The sequence below is a fragment of the Salvelinus sp. IW2-2015 genome, linkage group LG4q.2 (assembly GCF_002910315.2).
Source record: "Salvelinus sp. IW2-2015 linkage group LG4q.2, ASM291031v2, whole genome shotgun sequence".
In the NCBI taxonomy this organism is placed as follows: domain Eukaryota; kingdom Metazoa; phylum Chordata; class Actinopteri; order Salmoniformes; family Salmonidae; genus Salvelinus; species Salvelinus sp. IW2-2015.
This window is the reverse complement of record NC_036843.1, coordinates 15,754,168-15,779,217: the sequence shown is the minus strand read 5'-3', so window position 1 is coordinate 15,779,217 and position 25,050 is coordinate 15,754,168. Positions and strand designations below refer to the sequence as shown.

General features: G+C 41.6%; 1 protein-coding gene across 2 annotated transcripts in view; it reads right to left on the bottom strand.

The window, feature by feature from the left end:
- Window positions 1-430: 430 nt before the first annotated feature.
- The window catches only part of LOC111963405 (syntaxin-binding protein 6-like), a 128,723-nt gene continuing 104,103 nt past the window's right edge, over window positions 431-25,050 (bottom strand). The window contains exons 5-7 of one of the 2 annotated variants that reach the window (XM_023986822.2): window positions 20,826-20,936; window positions 7,466-7,623; window positions 431-1,885 (exon numbers count right to left, since the gene is read on the bottom strand). In XM_023986822.2, coding sequence (XP_023842590.1) covers window positions 1,862-1,885; window positions 7,466-7,623; window positions 20,826-20,936 — 293 coding nt within the window. In that variant the 3' untranslated portion in view covers window positions 431-1,861. The remainder of the gene's footprint in view (window positions 1,886-7,465; window positions 7,624-20,825; window positions 20,937-25,050) is intronic. The other variant, XM_023986823.2, reaches the window with a different exon arrangement.

Genomic DNA, 25,050 nt, shown 5'->3' with positions numbered 1-25,050 from the left:
GCCTAGTATTGAGACCATCTATAATAACTACCTTTTCATTCCATTAGCCTATTCTACATACAGAACTGTGGCCTTCTGTATTCCTCACACAATCCACTTCCAACAAGCACCATACATCTTAAGGAACAACCCCCTCTTTCAAACCTGGTACAAAACATACTTGATCTTCTCCTTTTGGTTATCGACCTTGGGTTACCATGAGTGTTATCATAACACATTCAGACTGCTCAAGTCAAACTACATGCTGTTGAAGTACTTATGAAACAGTATGTTTAAAAACACCGATATAGAAGCATTGCACTTGGATTGTTCTGGACCTTAGCTAGACATATGACATGTAAAAGGACACTGACTTATTCACTGACCAATGGAGGGGAGACAAACTGACTAAGTAGCTTGCAATTGTTACAAAAACATTTCATAACCATCAGACAAATGACTTTTTTTATTAAAACAATGAACATCCAAAATGTAAGGATGAAGCGGATTAGAATTTGAGGCAACTAGAATTTCAGTAAGAACTTAACCGTGCTCTCTGCAAGGTAAGGTTGTCAAGTGCATTGTGACGGTTGGACAAATCCAAAAAATAAGCGTAATAAACAAGACATATCCACACTGAGGGTGGTTTACTTGCTTCAAATTGCTTGTAAGGAAGCCACGGTTACACACAGTGAATGCAGACCAATATTGTACAATGCTGCTAGTGATGTGTCAATATGCTGTTTTACATATCAGAACAAAAAACTTTATATAAACACAAGTTAAACTATAAGTACAAGATGTGACCAAGGTTGGAGTTGAAAGGGTTACAATCAAAATTATATTTACAGGGATGATTCGACACCAAATACATTGTATATTGTGGTAGAATTATCTGATTACAGTCTTATAAGCTTGTTACACTAGCTAATTTACAACGATACTGTAGTCTCTTACCTTACAATAAACCGTCTGATCTCGTCCATACAACCAAGTGCTTCAATAACACTTAAGAAATAGCAACAGTGAAGCCTAAATACTTGTTTTTTCTGTGTGGGTTTTATTCAACCTTTTGTAATGAAAGTGTATTTTGTTAGACCATGCACCTGAACCCTTTGTCACTTTAATGAATAGTTCACAGACTGTTTTGCAGAACATTAAACTTGGAAAACATGCCATATTGGTTGAAATGTAAGCTTGCAGCAGTAGTTTTTAGAAGCAACATGAATGTCCTCCACACATTTGGCTAATACTATGTCTGAAATGAATGTATGCACCAATGAGCTTTTCAAAACAATATGATGCCAAATAGTCAAACGACAAAAGAGAGTGAAGAGCTCATCTCCTTTAGACAAGTTGAGGTTCACATACTGGGGTGTACATTGCTGACTAAGTACAGTAAAAAAGCCATCATATGATATGCATGTGTCATGTCATACACTCTGCTGCAGTTAAATTCTCCTCTTCCAGCACCGTATGTAAAGTCACTTCTTTGAGGGAGTTGAAGACCTGTTCCTTTTAGGGGGCTTTGGACGGTGGTGGTGGTGTGTGTGTGTGTGTGTGTGTGTGTGTGTGTGTGTGTGTGTGTGTGTGTGTGTTGGGGTGGGGAGGGGAGGGCAGTGACCATAGTCAGTAATTTCCATGGTTTGTCACAGTAAAGGTCAAGGAGTACTTTGGGAGCAATGGAGGGAGATAAAGAAGAGTTAGCCGTGAAACATTTGATCTCAACTGTCTCATCTGTGTTCCCTCCCACCTCCTCGTCATCAGATCTTCTTCGTTAGAAACAAATAGGTGTTACCTTCGTTACAAGAAATACAAATAATACAACCTGAAACCCGCCCTATGGCGTCTGGCACGCTTGCTGGACACCTCTCCCCAAAGTTTAACACTTATGCTTCATGGCCAGCTGTGGAGAGGAAAAAGAGAGGGGAAGGGACAAAACGAGAGCACATCAGCCATGTGGAGATATATAAACATCATGCAGTGACTAAGTGAAATGAGAAAGCAATTTAAGTGAACATTTCTTCAACACCCCCTTTGGGGTTGCCAAAAATTATTGAAACAAAACACAATAAGATTAAAAATCTATTAATTTCTGGAAACTGCAAAAACAAAAATAAATTCCAAAGTTAGCTAGCACATTAAAATCCGACCACCAACAAATACAAGTAAAAGAACCTCATTGATACTACTTTGTTTCCCACCTGGTGGAGGCTAACATGCTTGGCATCGTGAGTAGTAGAACAAGGACAAGCAGGGTCTATTTTCTAGGCAGAAAGGAATGATAACTATTAGGGTGGTGTTATTCCTCAGGGGTTGGTAAGCGGCCCACGCCCCAGTGTTTTCATCAGGCAGTGACTGGTCACTCAGACTTCATCTCATTAAAGAGAGTTCTAGCGGGCTTGGCTGGAGGCTCATTAAGGAAAAGGCCAGGGCCACCAATCTAAATCTCTCACACACACACACACACACACACACACACACACACACACACACCACACACACACACACACACACACACACACACACACACACACACACACACACACACACACACACACACACACACACACACACACACACACACATTTCAAAATAGAGGTGGGTGAAATCTCCAGAGCTAACAAGTGGGGGCAGCAGAGCCGCAGCACAGAACAGACGGCCATAGCTCCTTCTGTGGGGATGATGAGAGCTCAACAGTGGCGCTAATGGACTGATGTCACACAGAGCCTCAGCAGGTGGGAGGCACTGCAGAGACAGACTGACTGAATCTGCAGTGTTGTTTCCCACTACAGGTCACCTTAACACTTATGGAGTCCACTACAAGATACCATATGTTCTCAACTTGAACTAAAGTATACTGGATCACAGGTAGAAAGAGGGAGACGTGGTGTCTTGTTCAATGGCATTACAGGGGGGGAAAGTAGCGCAGTTGGCAGATACAGGATGTTCCCAACTTTTACTTAACATCAAAAACTAAAGAGGGGGAAAGATACATCTTTCAAAACATTAACTAAATATTGTTCAACGTTATGACCAGTCAGAGAAGATGTTGCAGAATATATTTACTGTAGCTAGCTAACATCACCTTCCTACCAGTGGTTATCCACGTACATTATAGGGTTGCACCTTTTAACAAACGGCCACAAACATGCTTTAGTGAGTGCAAGACTAAAACTGCAAGACAACTATAATTAGTTAAATGGTTCACAAAATGAAGCATCTAATTGCTGGAGCTCAATGTGGAAGTGGATGGAGTGTCTTATCTGTATGGGGAGTTAGTGCCTTCAGAAAGAATTCATACCCCTTGACTTATTCCACATTTTGTTGCGTTAAACCCTGAATTCATAATTGATTAAAAAAAATAAAAAAAATCTCACCCATCTATCTACACACAATACTCCATAATGACAAAGTGAAAACATGTTTTAGAAATGTTTGCACAATTATTGAAAATGAAATGCATAAATATCTAATTTACATAAGTATTCACCCCCCTGAGTCAATACTTTGTAGAAGCACCATTGGCAGCAATTACAGCTGTGAGTCTTTGGGTAAGTCTTTGCACACCTGGATTGTACTATATTTGCTCATTATTCCATTCAAAATTCGTCAAGCTCTGTCAAGTTGATTGTTGATCATTGCTAGACTGCCATTTTCAAGTCTTGCCATAGATTTTCAAGCCGATTTAGGTCAAATCTGTAACTAGGCCACTCAGGAACATTGTCTTGGTAAGCAACTCCAGCGTAGATTTGGCCTTGTGTTTTAGGTTATTGTTCTGCTAAAAGGTAAATTAATCTCCAAGTGTCTAGTGGAAAACAGATATGCAGAGTGGTACTCAGTGATGTGCTGGACTTGACCCAAACATAAAATTTTGTATTCAGGACAAAAAGTGAATATCCTTGCCACATATTTGGCAGTATTACTTAAGTGCCTTGTTGCAAACAGGATGCATGTTTTGGAATATTTTTATTCTGTACAGGCTTCCTTCTTTTCACTCTGTCAATTAGGTTAGTATTGTGGAGTAACTACAATGTTGCTGATCCATCCTCAATATACTCATATCACAACCATTAAACTCTAACTGATTTAAATTCACCACTGGGCTCATGGTGAAATCCCTGAGCAGTTTCCTTTCTTTCCAGCAACTGAGTTAGGAAGGACACCTGTATAATTGTAGTGACTGGGTGTATTGATACACCATCCAAAGTGTAATTATGAACTTCCCCATGCTCAAAAGGATATTCAGCATTTGCTTTTTCATTTTATTACCAATCGGTGCCCTTCTTTGCGAGGCATTGAAAACCCCCCCCATAGACTTCCTTGTTTAATCTTCGCCTGAAATTCAATACTGGATTAAGAGACTTCACAGATAATTGTATGCATGGGGTAAAGAGATGCGGTAGTCATTCAGAAATCATGTTAACCACTATTATTGAACACGGAATGAGTCCATGCAACTTATGTGATTTGTTAAGCACATTTCTACTCCTGAACTTATTTAGGCTTGCCATTACAAAGGGGTTGAATACTTACAGTATTGACTCAAGAAATGTCAGCTTTAAATGTTTGATTCATTTCCTAAATGTTCAACAAATAAATTCCACTCTGACATTATCGGGTATTGTGTGTAGATCAGTGACACAAAATCTCAATCTAACAACAAAATGTGGAAAGATTAAAGGGGTGTGAATACTTTCTGAAGGCACTGTATACAGTATGGCCATTCTCTGAGAAAGAGTTTTCCTGTGGTCTTCTTTTAGTTTCACACCACAGGGTCTTCATTTTTTAACAGTAAGGGGCATGTCTCTTCAAAGGGTTTTCCATTAGACCGCCATTACTGTCATGTATTATTCATGTGTGTGTTCATAATGAATGTGATGGAGGATGTGAACAGTTTTAAACAAATTAATTGCAGTTCCGGTCCAGAACGCATGCGCTCTATCTGGAACAGTGGGTCACCAAAGTTGGGTGATCCTGTTTTTACAGGAGGTGCAAGAAGCCGGGTCAAAGACAATTATAGTTACTTTAAAAGTTATTGGAATTGATCACAGTCGTGAGTTAGAAGCGGGGCACGATTCGTATTATTACAAATGATTTCCTTTACAATTTATTTCCTGTTTTTGCAGCAAAACCATATTAATGATAATGGTATGGTTAAGCAGCGGTTGATTTGTTCTCCTTGTGTGAGGGATACAGTTGGATTGAGAGGATGAGAGAAGCCCATGGAGAATAGCTGGGATAGAGAGAATAGATGGAGGAATAAACTATGTGAAGAGGAGGGATTCCTAACAAGAACATCTAGCTAGTGAAACACCCTGCTGGGCGGCCAGAAGCAACAAACTAACCACTTAGACTGAATCACCTGAGGATGGAGAACAGCGTTTGATCTTTTTGCTGAGGTTAGAGCTCAAACTGAGTTTAAATAAAGGTAAAATTGAAATTAAAAATGACAGAAAATCAGTTTGGGATGAATTGTTAGTCAAAGACAATGGGGTAATGTGGGTTACATAGTATCATTATGTGGTATAGCCTATACCCCTGGTAACATGTAATACTAGTAAGGTTATTTTGTTCAGTTCATGTGGTTATGAAAAACTCCTCTAGCCCTTGTAATGTGGTATGATACACTACATGGACACAAGTATGTGGACACAGGCTTGTCGAATATCACATAAAAAAATCATGGGGATTAATATGGAGTTGGTCCCCCCTTTGCTGCTATAACAGGCTCCACTCTTCTGGGAAGGCTTTCCAATAGACATTGGAACATTGTTGCCGGGACTTGCTTCCATTCAGCCACAAGAGCATGAGTGAAGTCAGGCATTGACGTTGGGCGATAAGGCCTGGCTCGCAGTCAGCGTTCCAATTCAAAGGTGTTCGATGGGATTGAGGTCAGGGCTCTAGCCCAAACCATGAAAAACAACCCCAGACCATTATTCCTCCTCCACCAAACTTTACAGTTGGCACTATGCATTCGGGCAGGTAGTACTCTCCTTGCATCCGCCAAACCCAGATTAGTCTGTCAGGCAGTGACGCGTAATTCATCACTCCAGACAAAACGTTTTCACTGCTCCAGAGTCCAACGGCAGTGAGCTTTACGACACTCCAACCAACGCTTGGCATTGTGCATGGTGATCTTAGGCTTGTGTGCAACTGCTCGGTCATGGAAACCCATTTCATGAAGCTCCCGATGAAAAGTTATTGTGCTGACGTTGCTTCCAGAGGCTGTTTGAAACTCTGTCGTGAGTGTTGCAACCGAGACCAGGCGATATTTATGCGCTTTAGCACTTGGCAGTCCCGTTCTGAGATTGTGTGGCCTACCACTTCGCTGCTGAGCCGCTGTCGCGCCTAGGCGTTTCCATTTCACTATACAGCACTTACAGTTGACCGGGCGGGGCAGCTCTATCATTGACGAACTGACTTGTTGGAAAGGTGGCATCCTATGACATGCTACATTGAAAGTCACTGAGCTCTTCAGTAAGGCCATTCTACTGCCAATGTTTGTCTATGGAGATTGCATGGCTGTGTGCGCGACTTTTACACCTGTCAGCAACGGGTGTGGCTGAAATAGCCAAATCCACTCATTTGAAGGGGTGTCCACATACTTTTGTATATATAGTGTATGTGACACGTGACTATATATGTGTGTATATATATATATATATGGCAGTATGTGACACGTGACATATATATATAGTCACGTGTCACATACACTATATATATATACACACACACACATATATATATACATATACAAAGAAAAGCACGTTTTTTGTCCATTAAAATATCAAATTGATCAGAAAAACAGTGTAGACATTGTTAATGTTGTAAACGACTATCGTAGCTGGAAACAGCTGATTTTTAATAGAATATCTACATAGGCGTACCGAGGCCCATTATCAGCAACCATCACTCCTGTGTTCCAATGGCACGGTGTGTTAGCTAATCCAAGTTTATCATTTTATCATTATCTTTGCTCTATGCAGAATAGAAAGAGGAGTGGGAGGACCCGGTGCACAACTGAGCAAGAGGACAAGTACATTAGTGTGTATAGTTTGAGAAACAGACGTCTCACAAGTCCTCAACTGGCAGCTTCATTAAATAGTACCCACAAAACACCAGTCTCAAAGTCAACAGTGAAGAGGCGATTCCGGGATGTTGGCCTTCTAGGCAGAGTTCCTCTCTCCAGTGTCTGTGTTCTTTTGCCCATCTTAATCTTTTATTTTTTTGGCAAGTCTGAGATATGGCTTTTTCTTTGCAACTCTTCCTAGAAGGCCAGCATCCCGGAGTCGCTACTTCACTGTTGACTTTGAAACTGGTGTTTTGCGGGTACTATTTAATGAAGCTGCCAGTTGAGGACTTGTGAGGCGTCTGTTTGTGCTATCTTTTAAAAACAAGGACATTTCTAAGTGACCCCAAACTTTTGAACGGTAGTGTATGTGTGTGTGTGTGTGTGTGTGTGTGTGTGTTGTGTATGTTTCACCTTGTGTGCAGTGACGGCGAACTGCTCAGCACTGTTCTTCATCTCCCCTGTTTTCTCCTCAGCCCTGCCTAAGCGCTCCCCTCGCTCGTTCAGCGCCTGGCTGGCCTTCTGTACAGCGCTGGTCACACTGTCTGCTGCCGAGTGGAGTATACTGTTACCTGGAGAGGAGGGCAATATAGAAAGAGAGAGAGAAAGAGAAAAATGAGAGAAGGCGGGGGGGGATGGGATAAATATAATAAATTATACATTGCCTTCCATCTAATCACTATAAACAAAATAACTCGGAACAGGTAAAAAATAAGGTTACTCCAAATCAGGAATGCCAAGGAAGCCAGCTAATGAGTTTTTCTACAGAGATTGGTTTCCTGTGAGAAACGAGCCAATGAAATTAAAAACCTCGTCACACTCCTCATTTGCAAAGCTTAGACCGATGAGGTCTATCACGCCATTTCTCTCAAATTGAACTGAAACAACCTCCTCACTACTTGAAAGTGTACCAAATAGCTCCAGGTGTTCCTCTTTTCTTTAGTAAAACTTTAGCGCTCATTCTCTTTTCTTCCTCTCAGACTGAAGTGAGATAATGGCGGAGAGGGGAGGGAGTGTGTCTGACAATCCCTGGCGGCACACCTGTGTGGATGAGAGGAAAGAACAGAACAGTCTTCCTCCAATAGTCCCGACCCTGCGGATGTTTCAAAGTGGCAAGCTATTAATCTACGCTCTGGACAGCGCGCCCTGCCGTCGACCCACAATGCTAACAATCGTTGCTTTTGGTCCGGGACCGCCATCTCCTCAAAGCGTTGACTTCAGAGCCATTACTCTGACAGTGCTTTATAATTATTGCTTTATGTGGTGATATATCCAAGGGAGGCGCCAATTTAAACAGTTTTGAGCATTGTTTTTGCTTTGAAGTGTATTCTATTGTTGACCTTGCTTGGGTTATTTTGTTGTCTGGGAAGGAGAACAATGGAATTGTTTTTTCATCAGTTGTTCCAAAGTTGTGAACGAGCCATTCTGCAGCAGAACTGGGGACTGGTACTGCAATGTTCTGTATGCACAATGGACAAAAAGAAACACCACAAAAAAAAAAGAAGGGAAAAAAAGAGGCCAGCTCTAACAATGTGCTCCTCTCAACTTGCTGGCTGTGGAAGGAATAGAAATACAACGGAACTCAATGTAACTGATGCTTTCACTGTTAGAAGAGGATGGCCCCTTGGGGTTACAGTTCAGGACCAAACATCCCATGCAATGACACAAACATGCTGACCAGACCGGACACGTCGCGTGCGAGAGAGTCGCAAAATAAATGTAGAAATCCACGTTATTCAATTATTGCACCCACACTGCTCGCGTCTGCGACGCCAAGGGCTAAAATAGAACTCATTCCTATTTCTGACGCAGATCGCGCTGCAAGTCCGGCCTCTCCCATCTCCTCATTGGTTTATAGAAGCAGGTACCCACGTGCCATTTCCTCATTGGTTATACCCACGTGGGTGATTGAAAGACAAACTGTTTTGCCGGTAGTCATGGTAATACAATGAAAGTTTAGATGCGATCACCATATAAGTTAAACGAAGAAAAAGCCTGGAAGGAGGAGAGATGACTAGAAACGATTCGGTTGGCCGTTTTATGTGTGGATTAATTGTCGGAGTAGAGGTCCTTGTGCATTTCAGGTAAAATAACAACTCAATGTTTATATCCCAGGACAAATTAGCTAGCAACAGCAAGCTAGCTAAATAGGACAAATTAACGTTAGCTAGAAAGTGCAAGCTAACTAGCTAAATTGCCATACATGTTCAATGCTTTTCGACCTGTCCCCAAATTAATGTCATTGGTTCAGAGTTTGTTTTGATATTTTAACCTGCGTGTCGTGATCGCGTTTGGTGTTGGGGGGCAAAATACATTTATGCAGGATAGCGCACGCGCGCAGCCGGTTTGGGTTCCGTGTTACAAATGTAGATCCTTCGAACAACAAATGTAGATCCTTTGAACACTCCCAAACAGGGACAGATCCCAATCAAAGGTTTATTCACATGCTCCACTAAGGCAGTTATTTATCTTATAACTTGTCCTTATGTAGGTAAAACGAAGCGTGAATTAAAAGTAAGAATCTCGGACAGTCATTTTAACATGTCTTCCCAAACGGAATCCACACTGTAGAGTGTATACAGGTAGGCTGACTGACTGATAGATAACTGGCAGAGTTGTGGTGCAGCGGGGTAGATGACAGCCCAAAGCAGATGGGATGCCAGCTGGTCTTACTCTCCTCTCTCCTCTGCTTTCCTTCAAAGGAAGTTAACTTGATAAAGTCAAAGCCGTCCGCTCACACAGACCTACTGGGAGGAAGAAAAGCTTTCCCCGGTTTCTCTCCCAGACAGGCTAAATCACCAAAAGATAGATAGCGGATTTGACTTCCCTCACGGCTCTGGATTTCATTACAGTCCAGGGAAGGAGAAGTGTTTATTTAGCATCTTCCTCACAGTAGTGAAAACTAAGTACTTGTATTGGGACACAGGTGTCAAGTCTTCCTATATGTCTCCCTCCAATCCCTTAAAAAAAACTCCTCTTCCCCTGAAAACAGAGAAGGAGGGATGAGAGCTCTTTACCTCCATCCAGATCCCGTTTATCCCCCCCTTCTACTGAGAGAGAGCCCAGAGACATCCCACATACACTCTTCCATCTCTTTCTTGCTTCTCACTTGTTTCCCTGGGCAGGGTGGTTCCGGCCTGGATGCTGGTTGAGTCCCCCCTCCTATGCTGGTTGAGTCCCCCCTCCTATGGTGAATGTCATTAAAGAGAATAGCAGGGAGGCAGGTTGTGTGGTGACTGTATGGCCCTGGGTCTTTACTCTGTAGAGTTGATTTAGGTGCCGTCATGCTGTAAGGGGGATTTGTAGGTGTGAGGAATGGCATGGTGATTCAACACTGTCCTCGGATTCTGTTGAGATTTCTCTCCACAAGAACATGGGGGAAGTGATGCCTTGCCTTTAACAAGCACCTCTGTTTTGTTTTTTTGGGAAACCAAGGCAATCTCCGTTCATTGCAAAATGCCACTTCAGTGTTAAAGTCGGGTGAGAGAGCTGGCAAAACAAATTTGGGCGAAGTGTTGCTTTGACATTTGTTATAGAGGTAGACCGATTTCAAATTTTCATAACAATCGGAAATGGGTATATTTTTTTTCAATGACGGCCGTTCTGCCCCTGCCCCTTGTGCAGGGGCAGAACGACAGATTTTTACCTTGTCAGCTCGGGGATTCCATCTTGCAACCTTACGGTTAACTAGTCCAATGCTCTAACCACCTGATTACATTGCACTCCATGAGGAGCCTGCCTGTTACGCGAATGCAGTAAAAAAGCCAAGGTAAGTTGCTAGCTAGCATTAAACTTATCTTATAAAAAACAATCAATCAATCATAATGACTAGTTAACTACACATGGCTGATGATATTACTAGTTTATCTAGCGTGTCCTGCGTTGCATATAATCGATGCGGTGGCATTCGCGAAAAAGGACTGTCGTTGCTCCAACGTGTACCTAACCATAAACATCAATGCCTTTCTTAAAATCAATACACAAGTATATATTTTTAAACATGCATATTTAGTTAATATTGCCTGCCAACATGAATTTCTTTTAACTAGGAAAAATGGTGTCACTTCTCTTGCAACAGAGTCAGGGTATATGCAGCAGTTTGGGCCGCCTGGCTCATTGCAAACTGTGTGAAGACTATTTCTTCCTAACAAAGACAGCCAACTTCGCCAAACGGGGGATGATTTAACAAAAGCGCATTTGCGAAAAAAGCACAATCGTTGCACGACTGTACCTAACCATAAACATCAATGCCTTTCTTAAAATCAACACACAGAAGTATATATTTTAAACCTGCATATTTAGCTAAAAGAAATCCAGGTTAGCAGGCAATATTAACCAGGTGAAATTGTGTCACTTCTCTTGCGTTCATTGTACGCAGAGTCAGGGTATATGCAACAGTTTGGGCCGTCTGGCTCGTTGCGAACTAATTTGCAAGAATTTTACGTAGTTATGATATAACATTGAAGGTTGTGCAATGTAACAGGAATATTTAGACGTATAGATGCCACCCATTAGATAAAATACGGAACGGTTCCGTATTTCACTGAAAAAAAAAATAATTGTTTTCGAAATTATAGTTTCCGGATTCGACCATATTAATGACCAAAGGCTCGTATTTCTGTGTGTTATTATGTTATAATTAAGTCTATGATTTGATATTTGATTGAGCAGTCTGACTGAGCGATGGTAGGCAGCAGGAGGCTCGTAAGCATTCATTCAAACAGCACTTTCGTGCGTTTTTCCAGCAGCTCTTCGCAATGCTTCAAGCATTGAGCTGTTTATGACTTCAAGCCTATCAACTCCCGAGATTAGGCTGGTGTAACCGATGTGAAATGGCTAGCTAGTTAGCGGGGTGCGCGCAAATAGCGTTTCAAACGTCACTCGCTTTGAGACTTGGAGTAGTTGTTCCCCTTACTCTGCAAGGGCCGCGGCTTTTGTGGAGCGATGGGTAACGATGCTTCGAGGGTGGCTGTTGTCGATGTGTTCCTGGTTCGAGCCCAGGTAGGGGCGAGGAGAGGGACGGAAGCTATACTCTTACACTGGCAATACTAAAGTGCCTATAAAAACATCCAATAGTCAAAGGTATATGAAATACAAATGGTATAGAGAGAAATAGTCCTATAATTCCTATAATAACTACAACCTAAAACTTCTTACCTGGTAATATTGAAGACTCATGTTTAAAGGAACCACCAGCTTTCATATGTTCTCATGTTCTGAGCAAGGAACTTAAACGTAGCTTTTTTTACATGGCACATATTGCACTTTTACTTTCTTCTCCAACACTTTGTTTTTGCATTATTTAAACCAAATTGAACATGTTTCATTATTTATTTGAGGCTAAATAGATTTTATTGATGTATTATATTAAGTTAAAATAAGTGTTCATTTAGTATTGTTGTAATTGTCATTACTACAAATAAAAAATAAAATCAGCCGATTAATAGGTATCGGCTTTTTTGGTCGTCCAATAAATCGGTATCGGCGTTGAAAAATCATAAACGGTCTACCTCTAATTTGTTATGATAATGTACTTCTGTTTGGCTAGTGAGTTTTTCTGAAATGGGGCTTTCGTAAAGAATTAACTGACTATCCCTGTGAAGGAACCTGACCTTCCTGAGTCAATGTTCTATGTCCCAGGGAACTCCTACTTCAACAATGCAGGGAGAATGTGTTTCTACACTCCCATAATATCAACATAATCAGGGCGCGCCTGTAAAACAAAAGGGGACAGAACAAAAGACAAAACCCTTTTTTTGCAACAAAAGTGAAAGAAAAGTCAAATGCCCCATCAAGTGATCACAGGTCAGGCCAACACAATGTAATGTTGTGATTGTGAACACAGAACGATTTTAATCGTCCTAATGATGAGGACTGTCAACTGCCATTTACTGTCAAAGCCTGCTTGATTGGTTATGTAACTCACCCAGTTCAGACACTCACACCAATGCACGCACAAGCTCAGGCATATATTCTTACAGGGACACACATGCTTGCAAGCTTAAACACACTCTTGCATAAGCCTACATATTTACTATATCTTAAAAATGCAAGCTCAAGCAAAGTCAATTACCATCCAGTATGAATTGTGTGCCAGTACGCTGCCCTGAAGTCTCAGTGGGTGTTTTAAGAGAAATGGGGCTAAGAGACACTCTCCTGTAGAGTAGCAGCACCATCTACTTATCAGTACATTATACATTTTATCAAACACTTTCCATAATAGTTATGACTAAAGGCCTTTGTTACATTTACATTTAACATTTAAGTCATTTAGCAGACGCTCTTATCCAGAGCGACTTACAAATTGTCGCTGTTGTTGTTCACCTTAAACTAGTGCTACTTGAAAATGTGTAGCATTGTGTACAGTAGGGTTGTCTTGGCTGTGTGCTTAGGGTTGTTGTCCTGTTGGAAGGTGAACCTTCACCCCAGTCTGAGGTGCTGAGCACTCTCGAGCAGGTTTTCATCAAGGATCTCTGTACTTTATTCCGTTCATCTTTCCCTCAATCCTGACTAGTCTCCCAGTCCCTGCCGCTGAAAAACATCCCCACAGCATGATGCTGCCACCACCATGCTTCACCGTAGGGATGGTATTTTGCCAGGTGATGAGTGCTGCCTGGTTTCCTCCAGTTGTGACAATTGGCATTCAGGCCAAAGAGTTCAGACTTGGTTTCATCAGATCAGAGAATATTCTTCCTCATGGTCTGAGAGTCTTTAGATGCCTTTTCGCAAACTCCAAGCAGCCTGTCATGTGCCTTTCACTGAGGAGTGGCTTCTGTCTGGCCACTCTACCATAAAGGCCTGATTGGTAGAGTGCTGCAGAGATGGTTGTCCTTCTGGAAGGTTCTCCCACCTCCACAGAGGAGCTCTGTCAGAGTGACGATCGGGTTCTTAGTCACCTCCCTGACCAAGGCCCTTCTCCACCGATTGCTCAGTTTGGCTGGGCGGCCAGCTCTAGGAAAAGTCTTGGTGGTTCCAAACTCCTTCCATTTAAGAATGAGAGAGGCCAATTTGTTCTTGGGGACCTTCAATGCTGCAGAAATGTTTTGGTACCCTTCCCCAGATCTGTGCCTCTACAAAATCCTGTCTCGGAGCTCTACAGACAATTCCTTCGAACTCCTGGTTTGATTTTTGCTCAACTGTGGGACCTTCTATAGGCAGGTGTGTGCCTTTCCAAATCATGTCCAATCAATTGAATTTACCACAGGTGGACTCCAATCAAGTTGTAGAAAACATCAAGGATGATCAATGGCAACAGGATGCACCTGAGCTCATTTCAAGTCTCATAGCAAAGTGTCAGAAAACTTGTGTAAATAAGTAATGTTTTTTATTTGTAATACATTTGCAAACATTTTCTAAAAACCTGTTTTCACTTTGTCATTATGGGGTATTGTGTGTAGATTGATCAGGAAAAAAATGAATTTAATCCATTTTAGATTAAGTCTGTAACATAACAAAATTTGGAAAAAGTGAAGGGGTCTGAATACTTTCCGAATGCACTGTACAGTATATCTACCACAGTTATATACCCTTGAAAGTGCCTCGGCTATGGCATGTTTGTTTGTCTGTAAGGTTACACTATGGCTTTTAAAACGCCAACACGAAACCTTCTATGGTGATAGATTCAAAGTGCCACTGAATAGGCATTTTTCTTTTCTGTAAAGGAATGCCGCTTCTGAAGTGGAAATAATGCCCATCACTAGGCGCACAGAACTGTCAATCCAATAATCTCGAGCAGCCTGCGCATAGACCACACTCTTCTAAAAAAGTACTTTAGAGTTCGTTAAATACCGTGATTTCCCAATACATTTAGTAGAAGGAAAAAAGAGCAGAGATAAGAAAGATCAACAGAGACTGGCGTAACCAACACAGGATGAACTGAAGTGTCACCACCCAACAGGATGGTATCACGCTGGCACACACCGCTACCGCTGTGCCCACCAAAACCCCCAGCTGGCAGCAGGGAAACCAACTGCCCTACTATGCCCTCCTATACAGATTAGGAGACAAATCAAATTGGATGTTCCCAACTCCTCCTTCACGTATCTGCAATTTAATTCAAATGCAAATCCTGACATTAACTTCTAACCTGAGCTGCCCGCTGCTCTTAATACTGTGTTAATCCTCGTTCGACCCTGAAGTTAAAGTAATTAGGAAAAACAAGATTCTTCTGACATTTTCAGCATGGAGGAGGGAATTCAACCTTGCTACAGTAGCTAGTAGGGCGGTTGCCCTTTCGTTTCGTCACTGCTCTGCTGATAGGTGTGCAGCAGTCAGGGACTGGGGATGCTAATGGAAACAAACATGGAACATTCTGCCTCAATGTACCATAGAAACACTGTCTGACTAATTGAGCAAATTGCCCACATGAAAGTTTAAATGTCAGTGTAAAACAATCTGGCCTTAATGGCCATGTATTCTAATAATCTCCACCCGACACAGCCAGAAGAGGATTGGCCACCCCTCAGAGCCAAGTTCCTTTTTAGGTTTCTTCCTAGCTTCATGCCTTTTTTGGGAGTTTTTCATAGCCACTGTGCTTTCACATCTGCATTGCTTGCTCTTTGGGGTTTTAGGCTGGGCATCTGTATAAGCACTTTTAACAACTGCTGATGTAAAAAGGGATTTATAAAATACATTTCACTGATTGATTGATTGAGGGTTGCATATTATACTGAAAAAACATAACCCTGTTCATAATTGCCTTGCTAATATTAGTTCAAGAGGAATTTGAGTATTAATTGGTATTGAGGTGAATATAGAAATTCATGGTAATTTTGTGACTGTATTTTAGGGCTGTAACGGTAACTGGATAACCATGACATTGGCGGTCTTGGATGAAGACCGTCATGAAAATGAAATAACCATCAAAACTGTATAAAAAAACATTTGTTTTGAATAAAATAAATGATTAACTTTATTTGAATGTAGATATACTTTACCCATAGTGGGAGTGTTAACTATTGATGATATGTTATTGTTTTGCTAACTGTATACATCTCCTCGTCTTTCCAACTATCTTTTGATGCACCATAATCAGCAAATCCCCTATATGCGGGGGTGGGGTGCGGGTAGGAAAGAAGTTGGGACCGGGGGTACATATAGTACCCGTCGATCCTATAGCCTACAGGGTAGATGGGGGGGGGGGGGGGGGGGAAGCCTCTGACCCTCACATCTGGCCTTATCATTATTACAGTAGATCGGAGGAGTGAGGTGAAAAACATTTGTGCACATTTCTGTTTCAAACCTAGCAACGATGGAGAACCAGATGACTTGGACCAGCCTGTTTGCAGAATATGTGCAAAAACCATTCCTACTAATAATTTCAGCAACAAAAATCTTTGGAACCACCTGAGGATTAACCACCCTACGGCCTATGCCAAACTTGGGTTAGCCACCACAGCTGCTGCTACTGCCACGCCATCCACATCTGGTCAGCGGCAACTCAGTGTGGCACAAGTCTTGCTCGAGGCACACTGTACAAAATCGGGACACTGATAAATTGCGAGCACTTAAAGGAAGAATAATTTGTACATTTGACAGAGTTACTGGGGAGAAGGTACAGTTGAAGTCGGAGGTTTACATACACTTAGGTTGGAGTCATTAAAACCCGTTTTTCAACCACTCCACAAATTTCTTGTTAACAAACTATAGTTTTGGCAAGTCGGTTAGGACATCTACTTTGTGCATGACACAAGTAATTTTTCCAACAATTGTTAACAGACAGATTATTTCACTTACAATTCACTGTATCACAATTCCAGTGGGTCAAAAGTTTACATACACTAAGTTGACTGTGCCTTTAAAGAGCTTAGAAAATTCCAGAAAACGATGTCACAGCTTTAAAAGCTTCTAATATGCTAATTGACATCATTTGAGTAAATTGGAGGTGTACCTGTGGATGTATTTCAAGGCCTACTTTCAAACTCAGCCTCTTTGCTTGACATCATAGGAAAATCAGAAGAAATCAGCCAAGACTTCGGAAAAAAACATTGTAGACCTCCACAAGTCTGGTTCATCCTTGGGAGCAATTTCCAAACGCCTGAAGGTACCACGTTCATCTGTACAAACAATGTATGCAAGTATAAACACCATGGGACCACGCAGCTGTCATACCGCTCAGGAAGGAGACGCGTTCTGTCTCCTAGAGATGAACGTACTTTGGTGAGAAAAGTGCAAATCAATCCCAGAACAACAGCAAAGGATCATGTGAAGATGCTGTAGGAAACGGGTACAAAAGTATCTATATCCACAGTAAAACAAGTCCTATATCGACATAACCTGAAAGACCGCTCAGCAAGGAAGAAGCCATTGCTCCAAAACCCCCATAAAAAAAGGCAGACTACGGTTTGCAACTGCACATGGGGACAAAGATCGTACTTTTTGGAGAAATGTCCTCTGGTCTGATGAAACAAAAATATAACTGTTTGGCCATCATGACCATCGTTATGTTTGGAGGAAAAGGAGGGACGCTTGCAAGCCGAAGAACACCATCCCTACCATGAAGCACGGGGGTCGCAGCATCATGGTGTGGGGGTGCTTTGCTGCAGGAGGGACTGGGGCCCTTCACAAAATAGATGGCATCATGAGGGAGGAAAATTATGTGGGTATATATATAAGTAGGTGTCCGAACCGACTTGCCAAAACTATAGTTTGTTAACAAGGAATTTGTGGAGTGGTTGAAAAACGAGCTTTAATGACTCCAACCTAAGTGTATGTAAACTTCTGACTTCAAGTGTATATGGATGAGGAATTGGTATATAAACTATGTTTAATTCCACAGGATTGCTTAACACGGTGGGGAACGAAACAGAAAATGGTACAGAGTATTTTGGAGCGAGCAACAGCCATCGAATGAGTCCTGGTCATAAACATAATCACCTCATGGCAGGACAAGACGTCTTGTCATCCGTCCAAGCAGCATTGAAACAAGTGGCTGACTTCACTGATGTTCTCTCTGGTGAGAGTTACATCACCGTCTCGTCAGTGAAGCCTGTGCTCCGGTTACTGACGGGAGATCTGCTGAAGCCCGACCTTACCAAAGATGATGTCCAGTGTCCTCGCGGACATGTACAGCCTACTGACAATAAAATAACTTCTGTCCATCTCTTCCCTCTTCGACCTAAGATACAGAGGCGAAGGGGATGATTTGAATGACATAAGGACTCCTGAAAGAGATGGTGGCGGGGGGCAGAGGCAGGGGTGGTGGTGCTACTGGGACTGGGGGAGATGACTCGAACGATGCCAAGAAAAGGAATTTAGAGGGACATTTGTGCACATTTGCACATTTGTGGCCTGCTGGAGGTCATTTTGCAGGGCTCTGGCAGTGCTCCTCCTTGCACAAAGGCGGAGGTAGCGGTCCTGCTGCTGGGTTGTTGCCCTCCTACGGCCTCCTCCACGTCTCCTGATGTACTGGCCTGTCTCCTGGTAGCGCCTCCATGCTCTGGACACTACGCTGACAGACACAGCAAACCTTCTTGCCACAGCTCGCATTGGGATGGTGGCATCCGGAATGAGGCTGCAGCTACGCTGAGCATTTGTGTGGGTTTGTATGACTCGCGTCTCATGTAGCACTAGAGTGGAACAACGCCGCGAGCAGTTCGAACAAGTGACCGACCAAACATCAGCAGGAAGCTATAAGGAACGAGAAGTGGTCTGTGGGTCACCACCTGCAGAACCACTCCTTTATTGGGTGGTGTCTTGCTAATTGGCGCTATATTTCCACTTTTTGTTCCTTTATTCGCATTTTGCAACAGAATGTGAATTTTTTTTTAAAATTGTCATGTGTTGCTTCGCTGAAGTGGACGTTTTGCATTTCACGAAGGTGTGATTGGACTTGGAGTTACATTGTGTTGTTTAAGTGTTCCCTTTATTTTTTTGAGCAGTGTATATTCTGTACAGGCTTCCTTCTTTTCACTCTGTCATTTAGGTTAGTATTGTGGAGTAATACAATGTTGCTGATCCATCCTAATCTTTCTCCTATCACAGCCAATTAACTAACTGTTTTAAAGTCACCATTGGCCTCATGGTGAAATCCTTAAGCGTTTTCCTTCCTCTCTGGAAACGTAGTTAGGAAGGACGCCTGTATCTTTGTAGTAACTGGGTGTATTGATACACCATCCAAAGTGTACTTAATAACTTCACCATTCTCAAAGGGATATTCAATGTCCGTTTTTTTATTATTCTAATAGGTTCCTATTCCAATAGGTGCTCCTCTTTGCGAGGCATTGGAAAAGCTCATTGGTCTTTGTGGTTGAATCTGTGTTTGAAAAGCACTGCTCGAGAAATGCACTGCTCGACTGAGGGACCTTACTGATAAATGCATGTGTGGGGTTAAATGTAAATGTAAATGGGGTACATCAATGAGGCAGTCATAAAAAATAAATAATGTTAGACACATTATTGCACACAGAGTGAGTCCATGCAACTTATGTGACTTGTTAATCAAATGTTTACTCCTGAATGTATTTCGTCTTGCCATAACAAAGGGGTTGAATACTTATTGACTCAAGACATTTCAGCTTTCATTTAATTAAAAAACAAAATACAGTTTGACATTATGGGGTATTGTGTAGGCCAGTGACAACATTTTAATTTAATCAATTTCAAATTCAGGCTGTAACAACAAAATTTGGAAAAAGTCAAGGTGTGTGAATACTTTTTGGAGGCACTAAGCACCTTGCTGTGTCTGTTTTCAATTAAAATTAAGAAACAAAAATAGCTTCTTAGCAAAGAGCAATTTCGAAGGGCAAAAATATTGTTAGAACTGTCTGAAAATGAAAAAATATCTGTTATTGGCAAAGGTTTGGAACTCATTTACCACCTAGTGATGTTACCAGGCAGGCAAAAACTCCATCCCACCAAAACAGACAGAAATTTAAGGCAGTCTTTTCAAACAGCTCTTACACTAAAAGGCCCTCGTCATAATTTTCACAAGTTCACAGTAATATTCCAACCTCATAGTGTGGAAATTTATATATAAAACATAGAAACATCTAGTTTTTGACTGCACTGGGCTTGTCGGATAGGCACACAATTTGGGCAGTGAGCACAGCAAATAGATGATTGTTGAGTTGTGAAAGAGGCATTTTGCAATATTTCAAAATACAATCACAGGAAAACCTAGTTTAGAAAGCAAATAGCTATTGCTGTAAAGAGAAGACAATGAAAAGACTGTCTTTTAGTTGTCAAAATAAAATAAAAACTGTAGCCTATCTTATTGGCACCAGTGGAGCATTGGCCATATCCCCACTGAGTGTGCATATTCAATGTCTTTATTATTGGGTCAATGCCACTTGAAAGTCATGTTAAAAAAGATTCTGCTAATCTCTCCATTCATATAAAGTGTAGTAAAATTGAATGCAATGTGTTGATAAAAGACCACATTTTTCCCTTGCAAAAAAAGGAGAAGAAATGTATATGATATAGCCTAGCCTACTCCATTACTTGCTGCATTGAAGTCCTTTTTGCTAACAGTGATTCAAATATAGTATTAGCCTAAATTATCCAATTTCTCATCACATTCGGGATAGTAGTATCTTACATAAGTCTCCAAATGTGATGATGCATGCAATGCTTTATTATAAAGGTTAATTTTTATGGTGAAAATTTGCTTCCCCAAACTGACCGCGTACATATGACACGCCAATCACCGACACCAGAAATTCCATGACCATCCCAACCCGAATGTTACTGTCCTTGTCAGATTGAGGGACTTAACTGCCTTGTTAGTAAAAGTATATATAATTTTAGTTGAATATATAATGTTTTCTGTGCTTACCTCGTAAAAGTAGATGCCGACCTTGCCGTCGACTGTTTATAACAACTTCTTTCCTCATTCTGTTCAAAAAGACCTTGCAACAGAAAACGACTGAATCTACAGTTTCATCGTCTGTGACAAGAAAATGGAAAAGGAATTTTGTACTGTTTGTACTGTTATTTTATGTTGGACCCAAGAGATTACAACATTTTGGATATTACTTGTTAATCCACAGTACAGTTTGCTCTAATATGGTCATTTTGGTTCACTTTGGTTAACTAATGTAATGTACTTGTTATGTTATTGAAAGGGTTTCATTCTAACAAAAGGTATTATGAAACAAATACATATTTAAATTTAGGGTAACTGGAATTGATTAGGGAAGTTAGGGGACAGTTTAAATAGAAATGAAGCTTTGTTTGTTATTAAATTGATGAAAAAGTAGCCAGTATTCTAACAAGTTTCACTTGAGGTTAATTTGACTGCATGATGTATTAGTTCTGTATCCCATAAGATATCTCACAACAGTTTACAATGGAGCAAAGATGTGTGCTTGAAGTGCCATCCTGACAGTAGGCATTTGCATGACAGTTTCCAAAATGGTTCAATGGCAAGAAAATACAACTAGATTACCATTTAGCATCCTAGAATTCAAAAAGTGATAAAAGAAGCAGGCACCATTTTAAACTCCCTCTCACCATTCCAAGACAAGATCTGCCACTGAAGCAAAGAGGCCTGGGAGAATCATGGGGATGAGGGCGCGCTGCAGCTTGGCAGTCTAGCCTGATAACGAGGCGATAACCAAATTAGTCCAGCAATGCTGCTTTATTTCAGGCCCTATTACACGGCCCATCAAGTATCCCGAAACAAGTGCCTGGCTCCACATCTCCTCTACACAGATCTAAAAAGGGACTATGCCTCTGCCTCGTAAGTTGAGGGAAACACCTACACAACACTGATGAGTACAGAGACAAGCAATGACACGTGACCGTGATGGAAGTCTGATGAGAAAAATATGCCTGTCTTTATTCAATCAATAGCAATAAAATTGCACTCTGTAGTTTCAATTTCCAGTCAATGAATAAGAGAAACAAGTATTAGGTGTATTTCATGCGCTTTTTTGTCTCAACATCCATTGTGTATGTAGTTCATCCCGCTACCACAAGGGGAAGTACAGCAACGGAGTGCGTTTTAGAGCACCCCCCTCTTAAAGCCCACCTCTGTATTATGATTCCACACCTTTCTTCAGATTAAGTACATCTGGCAGAGTGAATCAGCAGGCCTAATATGTCTCTTAGATAAAGGATGAACAAGGTTCCTCATAAACTAACAGAATCCACAATAAGCCTGTCGACCTTGTCCTGTCCTATCAAGCCTTTACAATCTCCTCTCAGCCCATAACAACAACTGTCCCGGAGATCAGACCAGCCAATTAATATCATGTTCACTAAGACATACGACTCTGCCGCATACAAACGGTGGCAAAGTGACAAGCCATTTCTTTGTGTTTTCACGGCTAACAAAGAGGACGAGGTATTGAGTGGAGATCTTGTGTAGAATAGATAATTGCCTGTCAGGATGATCCAGTGTAGAGTAAGTGTCTCTGTTCTGTTCATAGTTCAGTGTTAATAAAGGCAAATCTAATCAGCATGAAAGAGCAATATCCCAGAATCCTCCAGTGGGTCATTAGCCCCTGTGTGTTCTAGCTGAGAAGTAATAAGATGTTATCGAAGGCATCTTAGTCACAACAAGTAATCTATACAAGCCTTCAACACACAACAACAAGCACCATTATAGTGACCATGTCAACCCCAACAAGGTAGTGTGTAAACGACAACATGGTGCCTCTGACCCATTGACTCGATTTGTGTTCTTTGTGACAATCAGCTCAGGTTCAATGGAACGAACCTTGTTCATTGTTACATTGACTGATGGAATATTCTTGTAATCTGGGAAGGTACAAGTCCAGTGTAGCTAAATTGATTTTTACTACAGTACAGTGCTATGCAATACAATACTGTTGTTGCACAAAAGGGTTGAGCTATACCTATAGCAGACTTTCTAATATATTACTGCATATGTGTATGAATCTTGACTGTGGTCCTGTTCCACTAAACTGATAACTTTGTAGTTGGGTTTCTGTCATCCCCAGGTAGGTGAATCAGAAGAGAGGCGTCCAACACAGTTATTGTCCCACACCTGAGCAGCGTCATGATTTTTGTTTTGCACTGGTGTGAGACTTAAACTGGAGGGGACAGTGGTGGCAGCACTCGGGCATCCTCTCCTCCTGTCACTAGGTCTCTGGCTGGGCTGTCAGTCACGCTACTCATTATGGCATAGATGAGAGTTTCATATGAGAAGACTGAGCAGGAAGGGCAATGTCAGGTTAATTTATTTCTAAAGCCTGTATCTAATATAACGTGTATTCAATTGATAACAGAATTGTGGATCGGATAATGATAGTGAAACTAATCTCTTAAGTCAATTACCGGTTGAGCAGGTTGACATTAAAATAACGAATAACCGATGCCAAATACTGGAGCTACTGTTCCATAAGAAACCAATATTGCGAGTGCTTTGTGTAAAGGGTTTGATGTGTACTACACATGTATAGGCCTAGGGTACCAGTCGGAAGTTTGGACACACCTACTCATTCCAGGGTTTTTCTTTATTTTTTACTATTTTCTACATTTTAGAACACTATGAAAAAACACACAAAATCATTTAAGCTGGTTGAGAGAATGTCAAAAGTCTGCAAAGCTGTCATCAAGGCAAAGGGTGGCTACTTCGAGATGCACCCTTTGAAGTAAAATATATTTTGATTTGTTTAACACTTTTTTGGTTACTACATGATTCCATATGTGTTATTTTATAGTTTTGATGTCTTCACTATTATTCTACAATGTAGAAAATAATAAAAATAAAGAAAAACCCTGGAATGAGTAGGTGTGTCCAAACTTTTGACTGGTACTGTATGTGTTGTTGCATAAGGGTGAAACATTCACTGAGTATACCAAACATTAGGAACACCTTCCTAATACGGAGTTGCAAGCCTCATTAGCTCATTGTTATGGATGTATACAAATACATGTCAATAGAAAACAGCTTAAACAAATGCCGTTACTGTTGTTATTCTTTCTGCATTGTTTTACGTGACTGTAGGTTAGCCGTCGTTTGCTAGCTAGCAAGAAAGAGATACGAATGTTGCCAGCCAGTATGGCAATAGAACATTTAGAACGAACGACTGGGTCGCGTCTCTGGCAACCGAACCAGTAGAACGAACGACCAGCCAGCTTGGGTAGCAATCCTAGATTTGTTTCGGGACAATATCTTGTGGAAGGATGAAATAGTATGGATAAATTCATCAAGAGACCACTGAGGAGAGGCCATGGAGCTAGAGACCACTGAGGAGAGACCATGGATCTAGAGACCACTGAGGAGAGACCATGGAGCTAGAGACCACTGAGGAGAGACCATGGAGCTAGAGACCACTGGGGAGAGACCATGGAGCTAGAGACCAATGGGGAGAGACCAATGGGGAGAGACCACGGAGCTAGAGGCCACAGAGCTAGAGGCCACAGAGCTAGAGGCCACAGAGCTAGAGGCCACAGAGCTAGAGGCCACAGAGCTAGAGGCCGCAGAGCTAGAGGCCGCAGAGCTAGAGGCCGCAGAGCTAGAGGCCGCAGAGCTAGAGGCCGCAGAGCTAGAGGCCGCAGAGCTAGAGACCGCAGAGCTAGAGACCACAGAGCTAGAGACCACAGAGCTAGAGACCACAGAGCTAGAGACCACCGAGCTAGAGACCACCGAGCTAGAGACCACAGAGCTAGAGACCACAGAGCTAGAGGACACAGAGGGTAAACAGATCAATAGCTGATTAAGAAGAGGTGCAGGGTCTTACACAACTCCTTGGAACACAGAGGAAAACTTCCATCTCAACCAGTACCTTCTGCCTGTAACTCTAACATGCTACACCCCGGAAATGACTACATATGACTTGTGTAGGTTGCCAAATCATAAGGGAATTGGTTGCGTTGTTAACTTAGGAATGTGAAGTATGGTTTTTTAATAAGCTTGTGTTTATGTTTAGTACTTAGAGGATGTGGGAGTGTGTTTTTATTCCTTGGGACAAAAGGTTAGTTCTCAGTGGACTGGCTTTTCCATCGTCTCAGGATAAATGATCCTCAAAATGAATATTCTGCAAAGCCAATGGGAATAATTACTCAGTGTCGTTATATAAATCAGAACT